The following is a 15,136-nucleotide window of genomic DNA, read 5'->3' as shown; positions in this document are numbered from 1 at the left end:
AGAAGAAGATAAGTACCACCGACCAAGGTGGTGCCCTGATGGACTCAGCCGTTCCCAAAAGCGTAGGGTTCAGCGACTACGTGGTTTGGAGGAAGCCGAAAGGTTATACCTGCACACGTTGAGGAAGGCGCGGCCTGATCTGGCCGCTAAAGGTTTCTCCGCGTCTCTGACGTACTTGTGCTAAATCGGCAATGCCAGCCTCGGAAGCCTCTGAGTGATACTGCATGTGGAACTGCTCTTCCAACTGCTTCCAAGTCCGGATTGAGTCTGATGGCAGCGATGTGTACCACCCGAAAGCCGATCCTGTGAGGGAGTGTGCGAAGAACCTCACACGCAGCTCATCTGATGCTGAGATCGTGCCCAGCTGTGCCAAATATCGGCTCACATGCTCGATGGAGCTGGAACCATCTGATCCATTAAACTTGGAGAAATCAGGGAGCCGATATTTGGGTGGTAGCGGGATCAACTCGTACTCGTTGGGGTACGGCTTGGAATAGCCGATTGTCCTCCTTTTCGGCACCATGCCGAACTGGTCTCTCAAGATGGTACTGATCTGATCCGCGGTGCTGGCTGCAGGAGTCGAACTCTGAAGATTCGCCGGAGTGGCATACTTAGCCAGCCATGCTTCCTTTTCCAGCTCTGAGCCAACTGCAGGAGCTGAGCTCTGGAGGTTTGTCGGAGTGGCATACTTAGCTAGCCACGTCTGCTTCTCAAGATCTGTTCCCGAAGTTCCTCCTGTTGTTCCAGAAGTCCTCGCCGTTGCAGCCCTGGGTTTGTGAGTGCCCGGGCCATCGCAACCGGCACGTATGTGCACGTGTATCCGTGAGGGATCTCCTTAGGCGCCTCATGCAAGAACTGGTAGTCACTAGGGTCACCACCGATCTTGTAGACGACGTATGCCGGGGAATTCGGCACTTCTGGTGCTGCCAACGTGAATGGCAGCGGTGGACGGGACTGGAGTGGCATTTCTCCTTGGTAAGTCCCGAGAGCTGGTCCTGACGGAGAGTACTGATGCCTCATGATTTCCTAGATCACCCAAAGAGCGACACGCTCCAAAGTGTTCACCAGGCTCTCAGAATGGCGGTGCAGCGAGTGAGCTACCATGAAGTTAATCTCCTGACGCAGGGACCTGGTGCGTTCTTCTGACGGGGCGGACAGGTCCACTCCATCGAGCGCGCCTTCAGGTGAGAACCCTTTCCACCTGATGCCATGTGAGCGGGTTCTGTGAAAAGAGCCGATGAGGTCGGCTTCGAGGATTGCTTTGACCTCGTCATACTTCTTCTTGAGCTCCTCGGTCAGATCCTCGTACGTGACTGGAGTGCCTTCCGCCATCTCAGATGTAGATGGCGATGCGGTTGATGTCGAAGATTGTCCCACCGGGCGTGCCAGAATGTGTTGCGGTCAGAAACCCACCGGCGAGCAGCGACGGGCAACACGGTAGAGCCGGGAGGCTCCCAGGACTGCGGCTGGCCCTGGTCCCTCCGAGCGATGGCCCGCAAAGACTCGGCACGCACGTCCGATGCTGGTGCAAGGGCGTGCCACCTGACCTATACCTGGTCAGGAAGGTGATGGATGTGCCTCGCTTAGTTTCCTGCATGGCATACACGTAAACATTAAATACGAGCCTCGATCGGCTCTCAGGTTGTCCTGTGAATCGGCTCAAAGAGCCGATCCACCCATGATCCGTACGAGGTGTACGAATATATGGTGGTCCTGTTTGATCAGAATAAAGCTAAAACGACCTACTACGATTTATGGTTTTCACCACATAATCGGAACATCCTACTCGTGATTGAGCCTGGCGGCCACGCACGGTGATCGTAAACCGACCCTAGACAAGGCCTAAAAACCAACACGAGGTTGATCCCCGGAACATCCTGTCTAGGGCTAGCAAACTACACCCTACGCGCCACTGGATCCTTCAACCCGTTTGTAAGGCCTAACTATGCAGATATTAAACTAATCCTTGGGGAACAAGGAGCAATCATAACGGATCGGATCTACTAAATAATGATCAAGCGGGGTGCCGCCCTTACACCTAAGATAGGTGTAAGGGCGGCTAGACGTCTCAGGGTTGCACGACGACAACATATGATACGAGGAACAATGCTAACCCTAACACGTCTAAGATAACTACGTTGCTCGCCATCAAAAAGGCTTCAGTACGAGCAACGCATGAACAGCGAATAAACGTGTACTGCCTAGATCGCAAGATGCGATCTAGGCAGCATGATGCTTACCCGGAAGAAACCCTCGAGACAAGGGAGTTGGTGATGCGCCTAGATTGGTTTGTGGTGAACGTGATTGTTGTTTATTTCATAAACCCTAGATACATATTTATAGTCTGTAGACTTTCTAACGTGGGAATAATCCCAACCGGGCACGAGCCAAACTCTATCTAACCGACACGTATCCTACTATATTACAGATAGACGGGCAAACTAGCCCAAACTTTGCATATAAGGCCGATTCATGTATTTCTTCCATGTATATCCTTCAAGCCCATCTTTAATCGCGGCCCACCTCTGACTCGGTCAAATTCTGGTGATAACACGCGGGCGGGGGACTTGGAGATCGATTAGGAGGGACGGACGGGCGACGGAACAAGCAACGTCGGCCGGGGAATCTAGAGGATCAATTTTTGCTCTGATACCATGTTAAGCTTCATGCACTAGCCACTTGAACCAAAAGTCCGAACTGATGGAAAGGGCTAGGCAATCTACTTGTACACTTCACAACACCCCCACTCGCGTGTGACGGGAGAAGAGAGTCAACACGTGAAAGAAGAAGAGCACACCGAAACACAGCGGTGGCTAAAGAGGGGGGCAACAGCAATTTTTAGGCTTAATTGTGAAAACCAGGATTTGAACTCGAGACCTGGGGCTCTGATACCATGTTAGAGGAATATGCGTGTTGTATTACCAGGGGGCCAAAGGCCACAATATATAGTATATGTACAGGTGCAAATATGCAGGAAGCCCCCTAACATATGGGGAAACGACAATATACAGATATATACTCTAACAGTAATGTACTTGTTGTCTCCTATTTTTTTTTATACCCTGTCCAAACCATTCTAACAAACTGTGACTAAGATGTACGAACAGAGTACTGCATAATTTGGGCCTATTGAGGACTACAGTTTTGTTTCTTTGTGTCACAAGAAACGATCTGTTTGTATAAAACTTTGGTCTCTCGTCGATGATGAATGATGGGCTATTCTTTGATGATCGTGACACGATTAGACGGAGAACTCTGAATTGGCGGGGGCATCTTTCAGTACGGATCCTTCGCGACTACTGTTTGCACTCTATCGTGATGATACCCTGCTTGTAATCCAAGTGTTCGAGTTAACAAAAGCTCGTCAGTCGCCTACCTGCTTGCGAGTCAACATCGTTGCATGTGATATGGCCGAGTTCAATCTGATGTTAGTTATCTTCATCAATTGAAATACTTTCAGCAGCTAGGCTAAGCAAAGATTTTTTTTCTCAAACTGCTAGAGAGGAGCTATATTTTTTTGGACTAGCTCTTCTTTTTCTACAGGACTCGAGTGCAGTGCATCTCCACAAGATTCCGAGCCCGTGGAGGTTGGTGTTCTGCCGTCTGAGTTAGGCAAACAAGTAAAGTAACATTTCGCTATGACTATGATTTGACTATCCACCCAACTTGGTAAGTGTACTCATGAACATCAGTCCATCACTCTTTCAAGTTGTGCTAGTAGCAGTATGGGTCTAAATTATGGGAGTGATGGTTTGGCACATGGAAACATATGCTCTTTTTATTTTGAAAAATCGACTTATCGTGACGTATGTAAAAAAGTAAAATTCGGTGAAAAAATAAGGCTTTTCACAAGTTTTTTCTCTTATTTTACATAGACAACAAAAATTACCGGTTTTTGACGAAACTTGACGAACGCATATATATTGTGGAGATATACATGAAAGAATTAACAAAAAAATTTGACACTTCAAATGTGTTTTTTTTTGGTAGAGGGAGCATAAGCAAACGGGAACCCCGAATTGAGATTCAGGCAAATTATAGTTTATAGTAGAAGATAGCAGAAAAAACATATAAGAGTTCCACTTGACTGAACGGCGAGAAGGAACACACATTCGATTACATCCAACCTAATTACTTACACCCTATGTCATGAATTATAAGATGTTTTGAGTATTTCAATGTGAACTAAATACATGCTGAAATAAGTGAACAAGCTAACACACTAAAATGTGTCTACATACATACAATTCAAAAAAGTCTAGAACATATCATAATTCACAACAAATTGAGTATTAGATCTTCTTTCATTCATAGGAATTTCATAAAAATTGTGTAGGATTTGAATCTTATAGAAAAATTTCTGCACATGGTGTTTGTTTCATAGGAACATATCCTATAGGAACAAATCCTATATGAATCTTGTAGTGTACATTCTATAGGAAAAAACATGAGGTCATACCTCATGGAAAATTTTCTTTGCTACAATCAAACACACTTTATCTTCCTATAGGATTGAAGTTGCCATGATATTTTAATCCTATACTTTTCCTATTCATATGATTTTCATATCCTATCAATCAAAGGAGCCCTTAAAGAAGAATGCACTCCGCACATGCTAAACGGCTTTCGTAGCATTTTTTTCTTGGAAATCCATGTAGTTGGATGCTTCCACAAATGCCAGCAAAGAAGTATGACAAACGTATTGTTGCACATTTCCACATAGTTAGTACTCCCTCCGCTTTCAGTGAAATAACGCGCATAAGTTTTATCAAAAGTCAAATGGTACAAAGTCTGAATAAATTTTTACTAAAATTATAAACATCTACAATGTGGAATTAATCTTATTAGATACATCGATTACCATGGTTGTTGACTGTTTTTCCCTATAAAATTAATCATACTGTGCAATGTTTCACTTCCGAAAAATTTATACGGCCTGGTTAACGAAGAAGGTAGTATTGCCATGTGTCTTTTAATTCTAATCTATTAGTACGACCGTCATAAAAGTGACATCTTGTTTTATAGGAGTATTTCGTATGCCTCAATGTCTTTTTTCTGCGAATCACGTCCTTTGCGGCATGGCGGATCTCAGAGTTCACACACGCTGCATCGCCAGAGCACGGGCGGATGAGGTACAGAGCCAGTCGCCAGGAACACGACGCGTGCGCGAGGTTGGAACTTGGACGTATACGACATGCGATGACCCGAGGCGCTACGACGCCTTCTTCCAGGCCCTCTTGGGCTCGGGCCCCGTGCCAGCTTTGACCCCACGCTTTCCCAGGGCCAGGCCCCGGCGCGATTCCCAGCACATGTGATAGATGGAGGGGCGAGAAGCCCACACGAGGGGTTCAAGCCCACTCTGGTGGGGTTCATCGGCCCGATATGTCGTTTTTTTTTGATAGAGATATGTCGTTTGTTGCGCGGACACACAATGCTTAACAAAAATATAAGGTTACTATTTTTATTTTCAGATTTTAAATCGAAAACTTTGATAAAAAGTTAGCTGGTGCGACTTTGCGCCATTTCAGTTCCTTATAAACAAGACAGGGGCTGCTTCACTAAAAGCAATGCGTCTGACGGACAACATCATCTTCACGTTTTTGCTGCTATCCTCGCCGTCGACATATATATCCGAACCACATTGGCCAAGGAGATAGACATACCACATATTTTGAACACTGCAGGCAGCCCGATGTTATTTTGTTGCGCTCTTCATGGTTTTTGTTTTATGGCTCTAGTTTTTCCTACTTCCCCAGCATGCGGGTGCTTCTGCCCACCATAAAACAGATGTATTTATGCCCATCTGCTATTTCCATGCAACATATCAAACAAATATGCTTGAGTCATGCAGTGTCGCCGTTAAACCCCACCCCTCCTCCTTTGTCAGTCGTGAGGTCATTGTGGCAAACACATTGGCTGCGGGGTTCACACAAGCAAAAATTCCAACATCAACTTTTCCTCAAAGAAAGCAGTACCGATGACACCACTCTTGCCTCCCTGGCAGGCCTCAGCTGGAGATGAGATCTAAATCCCGAACCTTAACCTAAAGCCGTACTTTAACATTCAAAAAGGAATATGAGATGTGCGTTCATATCTTGAGATTTATGTCGTTATAAACCTTATAATCCATCGATTTATCTACTTCTTGGCTCAACAACTATCATTTCATTATACTAAATTTTATACCTTTTTATTTACTTTTTCCCCGGGCACATGATATGAAATTTTCTACAAAACTTACCAAAATTATCATTAATATTAAGATACAATTTTTTTCGCATCTTACATACCGCTGACCATGAAAAATATACTTCATTAAATTTGAGCATATATGGCAAGGAAAGTACGGTAGTTGTTCAACTTTATAGAAACTACCTCTTAATATTTTTTGGTTAAGGTTATGTCTTCTACAATGCGTGAAAACAAGAAATAAAGAAATTACATTTCTTCGCCGATAAATGTGTGACATTTTTTATACATTTCAAGTATATGTATGTCTTCGTGGCTATTTTGGTTTCCTCGTATATCATGGAGATGCCTTTAAAGGTTGCAGGTGTTCTCCAGAGTACATGATTGTCTATTTTAAGCCTGGCTAGATTGAGTGAGAATTACCAATATCTCAATAGAAAAATCTAGAGTATGCAAAATATGTATCATGTGTTTCATTTAATCAGTCGCATTGCTTGTGTAGAGTATAGAAGAGTCGAATACATATAATATGGAAACATATTTCATGATGGCTCCAATATCGATGATATAAATGTTGACATATTTTCTATACACTTGGAACCATTACAAAGAAAGTGGATTGCTTGTTATGTACTTGAATGACTCTATAATCCATGGCCTATTATGAGAAGAAGGTGCTATGGAGCAATCTTATGAAGAATTTTTTTTATGTCAGGTTGATAATAATTGAGAGCCATTTCTTCATTGGTCAGAATCAAGAATCACATTACAAACTTTTGAAAAGCACTATATTTTCTAAATGATCGGGAATTGCTATATATTTAAAAAGTGAATTGGTATACATTGAAAAGTGGAGTTTAACAAGGGGAACGAAATGCTCAAACCGGTCAAGCTTTAGAAGTTTAACACTGAATACACATTATATTTTTTGCAAAGAGAGGGTTAGAGAAAAGGACAGTGCCAATTGGAAGACTAACATACATTTTTCTTCAGATTGTGTATTTGTCACTCAACAGTTTTAAATTCTTCATAAGCAAAAAAATTCTAACGGTCATGAGATGACACTTGGATATTCGTTTTTTTCTTCCAATCTCATCATAAGTTAAATTTACATGTAATTTACAACATATATATATGTAATTACATTACATATATATATGTGTGTTAACGATCTATATACATGTAATCTATAATGTGATTTTAGGCCTGTACAACAGGGAAGGCCCCTACTGCTTCATTTTTCATTTATAAAGACAAAAGTTAGATATTTACATTTGTTGTAGAGTAACATAGGGACGCAAAAAGTGTAAAGGAAGATAATTTATATTGTTAATATGATAGTAATTCAATAATTCACATGTAAATACAAGTGTAAATGAACTGAAATTTGACAAACAAGTTTAATCGATTTACCATGCATGGAATGGACAAAATATCATTATCCACAAATTGAAAAACACTCGGTTGACATACAGCAAAAGTTTTTCTAAACCTGGATAACATGAACTCAACCAACCAAAACCCAAACCCGAACAATGTATCTCGCGCAGCTCGAAAACAAAAAGTACATCCTACAAAAAAGAAATTACATACAAATATACACCCGAAATCACATCAACGCTAGGCCTGACCGTGGGATCTGTGTTCTATTTGTATATGTTATTAGCATGCTCACATGATAGATGGACTAAAAAAAGTTTGGATTGACATGCTCTATTAAACCATCTCATCTCGAAGTAACTCTATTTGAAAAAACTTACAATTTACAGTTTGTATTTTAAAGTTTTAAAAAAACTTAATCAAAATTTTAGAGACAGCTAATCATGTATCCTACAATGGTATAAAATCTCAATACAAACCACTTCATATTCTAGCCTACACAAAAATGATAAATTATGTTAAATTTTATAGTAAATAGTGCACATTTCAAGACTATTGATTTTCTCAGTTTTTGTTAATTTCGTGTAGCTTAGAATATGAATTTGTTTGCATTATGATTTTATATCATTGTAGCATACATCATTAGCCACCTCTTGGAATTTGTTTCAGATTTTTTAAAACTTTGAAATACGAATTTTAAGTTTTTGAAAATAAAGAGATACATGTAGCTCGGCCTCCAAAACGCCACACATAACATTAAAGTATTTACAAAAATGCAAATAGCCACCTACCATGGGATAGATAATAGAAATATTTTCTATCGTAGATTGACTTAACGATATTAAACTTGGCGTTCTCCGAACTAACTATCTATTCATTTTCGTGACGATAAAAAAGATAGGTTTCTTTTATCCGTATGGGGAAGCAATTTTTCATTTTTATCCGCTATGGTTGGAAAGATGGCTTGTTTTTTTAAATCCGGGTGGAAGAACTATGTGTTTTTTTATCCAGTTTGGTTGGAAAATGTCTTGTTTTTATTTGATTGGAGCAATTATTTATTACTTTTATCCAATAAAGTTGGAAGTATGACTTGTTTTTAAAGTATTTACAAACATACTAGCTCTAAATTAAATGGCGACACCATCCCTTTTTTTCATTTAAATGTCTCTTTGGAATATAGGATTGAATAACACATGAATAGAAAAAACACGTGGATCACATATTTGGCCGTGCAACACAGAGAAGTGTAAAACACATGAAAAGTACATGAATGTTCATTTTGATAAAACAAAGAAAAAAACAAAATAAGTATCTTGATCCTACGCACTTGAGTCTACAAAATAGGTTGGAGTGGATGTTCAAATTCCAATGAAATTGAGACATAGGAGTCCAATACATATCAATTTGGGTAGCACCATTCATTTGATCCAACGACGATCCATAGAAAAAAAATCTAAAGATCGGAGTCCTAAAAAATCTATGAAATTCTTATATGTCTAAAAAGGCCTAAAGCTTAGGCTAGTGCAATTGGAGGCAAATGATTTTTTTAATGAAAATAGAATATTACATTTGATCATTATTTCTATATGACTATATGTAAAATATAGTACTCTCTCCAACCCAAATTAACTGGCGTATCTATATACTATGTTCGGTACAACTGTACTCTTGAGCTGCGTCCAATACAACTGTACTCTTGAAGTGTGCCAATTAATATGGGTCGGAGGGAGTAGCATATCTCCAAGCACACCAATCGCACGTATTTGCAATTTGAGCAACATCCCTAGCCACACACTATTACATTTTCCCCTCATCTTGTGGATCTCACATTCTAGAGAGGAAATTTGCACGATATTATTTGCTTAGTGCTCCTGTGCTAGAATGCTATGACAATGTGATGTGTATCAAGTTGTACAATATTCATTGAATATATGGAGAAAACTTAGTTCTCATCCAGTGGTATCTTGTGTTGTTACTTGTTAGTACATGGATTCTTAGATTTATAATATAACCATCAACATATTGGTTTCATTGTATAACCTTTTTAAAAATTTCACCAATAACATAATCTTTTGTTTGTCACCGAACATGAACAAAATTACATGCATCAAATTGAGATTACTATAGTTGTCGTGCATTTAGCCTTCTTTGAATTTTCTTCATAATATGCAAAATCAATTTTGTAAGATGAAAATGAAATTAATAATTATAAAGTGAATTACACTTTTAGTGTCTTGTGTTACCTCACTAGTGAAATTTCAGACAAAGTACCTCTTTTAAGAAAGTTTGGACCATCTTCTCTATGCGTGTGTTTTGGGCAAGGTGCAATGTGAGGATCGAGATTTGAGTATATCACGAGGACGATGATACTTGACATGATCGTCGATGACTCAGTCAATAGTTTCCAAACATTTTTTTAAATGAGATATTCCAATAGAAATCTATGCTAAATGGGACAATATGTGTAAAAAATACACATATTTTGTGATTTTTTTGACCAAACTTGTTTATTGTAGACTTTGCCAAAACCTAAAATACCAGAGTGAATTCAAACAGAGCAAGGGTCATCATTCTTTGCTTTTTTGTTATACATATAGTTAATATTTTTTGTTTATAATACTTCCTCAGTATAGAAATAAGTGTCTTACTAGATCCATATATAGATAAAACTGAAACACTTATTTTTAAACGGAGCTAGTATCATAAAGTTTGCATTGTGAAATGGGATTTTTTTAAAATGAAAATGGGATTTTGGAATCGATGGAGTCCAAAAAATGTTTTTACGAAATTTCTTATAATACGAACCCGAGGGCATACATAGTATGGTCAAATTTGGTTGTGTTCTGCCAGTAACTTTTGTACTCCAGTCGTTAAATATCTTGTGCTCTGGTCAAAGCAAGGAGGAAAAACAATTAATGTTTGCTATTTCCAGCCAAACATGATGAAACAAGATCTGCGATGTGTCCAGACTTTAGTTTTTCTCAAGCTATTTTAGTATCCACTTTTCAGTTGTAAAGATATCTTAAAAACTTTTAACACTGAAACAGTGTACTGACAAGCTGTCCCCACACCTACCCCAAGGTCTTCCTCGGTCGTACCTGTACACGAGGAGGCGACCGTGGTCCACCTCGATCCTCCCTCTCATCTCTCTCCCAAATCTCGTGCTTCTCCCCACGCTCAGAAGTGGAAGCGTTTTTAAGCTCGTGTCAGCGTAGGTGCGCGTGAGCTCCGAACTCTCAACACAGTGCTGCTCGCAGAGCGCGCTGCAGCGGCGGAAGGCGCGAAACTTCTTTGACCCAAGGCAAGAACAGGACCGACCCCGGCCGGTACTTTCTCGACTCCGTTCTTGCGTGCCAAGATCATCTCCGTGAATCTTGGGTGTTTTCCTCTTGCTCATAATCTGGTGGTGTGGTGCGGCAGGCAGGACGAGCTGGAGATCATGGTGAAGGAAGAGGAGATCATGGCGGAGGCGGGCGGGAGAGGGTACATGGACATGCTCGGCCTCGGGGACGAGGCTATGGCCGACTACTTCCTCTGCCCGTCGCCGTCCTCCCCCTACCTCTCCTCCGCCACCGTCTCGACCACCACCACCAACGCCAGCACCCACGCCGCCGCCGCTTCCCCCACCTGCGCCTCGTACCTGCTTCCTCCGGCCGGCCCGTACCGCCACATCCTCAACTTCGGCGGCAGGGCAGAGCAGCAGTACCCCGGCGCCGGCGGCGACATGTTCGGGGCGCTCCAGTACTACTACAACGGAGCCGGCGGCGGTCACGCGGTGCCGGTGGCCGTCCCGCAGAAGTCTAGCCCCACCACCGAGTGCTCCTCCTCCATCTCCTCCATGTCGTCCTCGCCCACCGCCACCGCCGTCTCCGCCCCCAAGCCGCAGCCGCCCAAGGTGCGTTTAGTTCGCGAACTGTGTCACAGAAATTTCCTGATTTCTTTTTGTTGAACAAACCAAATTCGTTTGATGATGCCTCCTTGCACTGTTGAGCGTTGATCGGTGTGTTTTCGAGTGAATCTGTTCGTCGTTTTCTTGCAAAGATTTATCAAGGGTTTGCGCTGCAAGTTGCATCAATGATTAAGTAATTTTTTGTCGAATGATTGTCTAATGGTTGTGTTGATGTTTGTTCAGAAGAGGGGATCGAGAAGCAGCGATCAGAGGAAGGCTGCTGCACCTGCCGCGGCTGCTGGAAACAAGAGGCCCAGGGTCAGTTCTTCTTCCACTCATTAATCAGTAGTACTCCCAATTGATTTGGGAGGTGATTAGTGTGCAGTTCTTGTGATTGATTAACGAGCTCATCATGATCCGGTAAAAAAGAAAGTTACTGAACTTTGGCCGTGGGATTGCAGGTGAGGAGGGAGCGGATGGGGGAGCGGATCCTGGCGCTGCAGCAGCTGGTTTCTCCGTTCGGCAAGGTAAGAAAGCGAAAAGGGCAAAGGCTTCTTTTCATCCAGCTTTTTCGCGTTTTTTGGCGATACGCTCTTTATCATCTGTATATCTCTGCTGCACGTACTTGCCTTGCCTCTCCATCCCTGTGCAACGTCTGCAATTACCCTCGATAAAACTCTCCCACTCTAAATTCTCAGTAAAAATAGATTTTGGTAAATTTACTGCTACCAAAATATAGAGTGGTCAAAGACGCACGTCGTTAACATCAACCGATGCTTGCATACGTCCTGTACATGATTTCCTCTTTTCTGCAAATTTCGCATCGAGTACTGATGAGTAGGTGAAAGTACAGTAATTAAGCCAGACTATGTGTCATTGAAGCTGCTGTCTCTCTCTCTCTCTTTTTGAGTTTTGACCTTTGACTGACGGGTGGATATGAACTGCATGGGCCCAACCTGCCGCCGCGGCTGGCTTGGCAGACCGACACCGCTTCCGTCCTGCACGAGGCGCTCGGCTACATACGCTTCCTGCACGAACAGGTTCAGGTACGTATACGTACTGGAGCACTATACTGCTGGTGCCTACTATACCTGCATTATTATTACTCACTGCGACCGTAGTATACTCAAACAGCAAGAAGCTAAGCTAGGCCTGTCTACCTTCAGGGCGTAGCTAGTACGCATACCGCAGCTGACACTGTACTGAGCTTGCCGGTCGCTTTTCTTGGTGCCAGGTACTGAGCTCGCCGTACATGCAACGCCTGCCGCCCTCTGCGCCGCGCGCCCCGGTACGTCCTCGCCCGATCGAGCTGCCGTGCTGCCGACGCCATTAGATCCGCCGCAGAGCTCTCTTATGTGCCGTCGCTGTCGAGTTACTCCTAGTACGTGATCTGACGTCTGGTTTCGCATGCAGGAGCCACGGGTGCCGAGCGACCTCCGGAGTCGCGGGCTGTGCCTGGTGCCGCTCGCATGCACGGACCACGTCGCCGGCGGAGGCAACGGCAACGGCGCCGACGTCTGGTCGACGGTGGCGGCGATGGGGGTGGCGGCGGACCAGGACCAGGAGGAGGGCAAGGCGGCGATGATGCGCGGCGACCGTCATCTTCCGGGGCAACTGGCCTAGCTACCTCACTGCGCTATGTACACTCTGCTGCAGGGTTTAGACTTTAATTAGACTTCTCAGGGTTGATCAGCTCGTTGCTAGCGTTAGAACTCCATGACCCGTTTTGTTGTTTGTTTTGGAGTGGCTTGCACAGGCGGCAGCAGCAGCAGCAGCACGGGAATCCGATGTTTTTGTAAAGTATAGTACTCCTAGCAATGCTCTACTACTACAAACTTGGCTTCACCGTCAACGTGATGTGGCCAAGATACTCGGACGCGATTGCACGAATGTCTCTGGTCTGTCACGGCAGGCATAGATCTTGTCAAACAAACAGATTAGTATCTGATGATGGCGGTAGGGACTAGTGAGCAGAGCAGAGAGACGGCCATCGGCATCCGTGTTGAAGTTTTCTTGCCTAGGTTCTAGCTTAGCTAGGGGATACTCTTGCTCCGTGCGCCGTGTTGATACTAGGGAGCCGTGTGCTGCGACATGCTCCGGTATATGCGGCCTGCATCGGGGATACGCTGCGTCAGATTATCTGTCATGTGTCTGCTTCATGGTATCGGGGTTGGGGTTGCCCGTCCTACGAAGCTGCAACTTTGCACATTGTGCTGCCATACCTTCTGAATTTATTTTGCACGCTGGCGTAGGTCGGCGTGTTTATGTCTATCCACCAGTTCACACTTAAGGCCTTGTTTGGCAGCCCGGTTTCTAAATGGACTCACGTGTATTTTACCAGCCCAGTCCAATACTCGAAAATACACTCTTTAGCCCGTTTGGCAGCCTAGTTTCTGATCGTGTAAGCGCGAGTAAACCGATAGAAACACGTCGGGTTAGCTAGATTTTAAGACGCGAGGTCCATGCCGCGTTTCTTACACTCCTGTTTCTTGGACGAGAGAGGGGAATCGGGTGACGCAGGTGTATTCACCCAAAACACGGTAAATTATACACTCCAAAACACATAAATCCTCCCTTTCCAAACGAGGCCTAAGTGTGTCTCCAACGGGGCCACGCATGTGAGACACCGAAAATGGTGGTACGCGTTCATTTTCATCGCCCCGTTACACGAAAACGGTCGTATTTAACCACTCATTCGGGATGCCTCCAGCGGACCGATGCACACTTTTTCATAGCTTAAATACAAGAATATACATACAAAAAACAAGAAGCAAGAACAAATTCCTAAACTAGTTGTCGCCCCTCGGGGCGGTTGACGGCTCGGCACCGTTGTTGCCTCCCTCCCTTCTCATTAGCTTCTCTGCTGCCCACCTCTCCATCTGTCGTGCCCTCGTTGGCGACATCCTTGGCCTTCTTGAGCCTCTACTCTGCCACCTTCTCCTTCGAATCAGGCCCGTCAGAGTCACATGACCATTCAAATTCGGATGAGTGGTCCTCTGCGGCGGCCGCCTCCCTGCGACGTTCCTGCTCAGCATCGAACGAGCCGCCTGCTCCTCCTCTGCTTCCTACTCCGCGTCGCGTCCATGGCCACGTCGATGATGTTGTCCGCGCTTTCATCGCTCTTCTCGTCGGAGCTCTCGACCGGGGGATTTGGAGGCATCGTAGGCTAGCCGCGTCCGGCGCTGCTCATGGCAAAGGCGTAGGGCTGTGTGGAGGCGGCGCTACGGTGGAGGATGTGCGACGGCTAGGGTTTGTTTTGGATGAGATGCACACACCCCTCTTTATATACGTTGAATGCAGCAGAGGGGCGCGGCACGCGTGGCATCGACATTACTCGTTGGTAGCAGTGCGCGGCGGTCGCTTAGCAGGCGAGGTATCACCATTAACGTGGCCCAGACTACCGAAACGATGCATCGGCGCCAGTACTGGTGCGCCGGCATGGGTCGCTGCCAGACAGGTCCGACGAAATGTCCGCGAGACGCAAGCAAACACTCGGCGCGACCGCGAAGCACCGCGGAGACGCAAACTCGACGCATATTTGAGCCGCATTTGCGTCTCCGTGGCCAGCTCGGTTACTATGCGTCAGGCCGCTGGGCCTGGTCCCATACGCTTTTTTCAATCTCGTGGATGCAAACGGTCGCTCAGCCTCCGTTTGGGTCACCCCGTTGGAGATGCCCT

At 44.4% G+C, this 15,136-nt stretch overlaps 1 protein-coding gene across 3 annotated transcripts; it reads left to right on the top strand.

The window, feature by feature from the left end:
* Nucleotides 1-10,727: 10,727 nt before the first annotated feature.
* LOC127292738 (uncharacterized) lies at nt 10,728-13,310 on the top strand. Of its 3 annotated transcripts, none has more exons than XM_051322191.2 (7): nt 10,728-10,870; nt 10,990-11,464; nt 11,702-11,776; nt 11,920-11,985; nt 12,439-12,504; nt 12,693-12,746; nt 12,872-13,310. In XM_051322191.2, exons 2-7 carry the CDS (start codon nt 11,009-11,011, stop codon nt 13,079-13,081), a joined length of 927 nt encoding a protein of 308 aa, XP_051178151.1. In that variant the 5' UTR covers nt 10,728-10,870; nt 10,990-11,008; the 3' UTR covers nt 13,082-13,310. The 3 variants fall into 3 exon arrangements, with proteins under 3 accessions (XP_051178151.1, XP_051178152.1, XP_051178150.1); XM_051322192.2 differs by having other exon boundaries at nt 10,729-10,895; nt 10,994-11,464; XM_051322190.2 differs by having other exon boundaries at nt 10,730-10,895.
* Nucleotides 13,311-15,136: the final 1,826 nt, after the last annotated feature.

Source organism: Lolium perenne, chromosome 4, assembly GCF_019359855.2.
Source record: "Lolium perenne isolate Kyuss_39 chromosome 4, Kyuss_2.0, whole genome shotgun sequence".
NCBI lineage: Eukaryota > Viridiplantae > Streptophyta > Magnoliopsida > Poales > Poaceae > Lolium > Lolium perenne.
Note: the sequence above shows the minus strand (reverse complement) of the source record. Positions and strands in the feature narration are given on the sequence as shown.

What these genes read in the sequence shown, in the direction of transcription:
- LOC127292738 (XM_051322191.2), top strand. Translation starts at nt 11,009, where the DNA reads ATGGTGAAGGAAGAGGAGATCATGGCGGAGGCGGGCGGGAGAGGGTAC. An exon ending in CTGGAAACAAGAGGCCCAGG is followed by an intron (nt 11,777 to 11,919) that starts GTCAGTTCTTCT and finishes GTGGGATTGCAG; the next exon opens with GTGAGGAGGGAGCGGATGGG. An exon ending in CCTCTGCGCCGCGCGCCCCG is followed by an intron (nt 12,747 to 12,871) that starts GTACGTCCTCGC and finishes TTTCGCATGCAG; the next exon opens with GAGCCACGGGTGCCGAGCGA.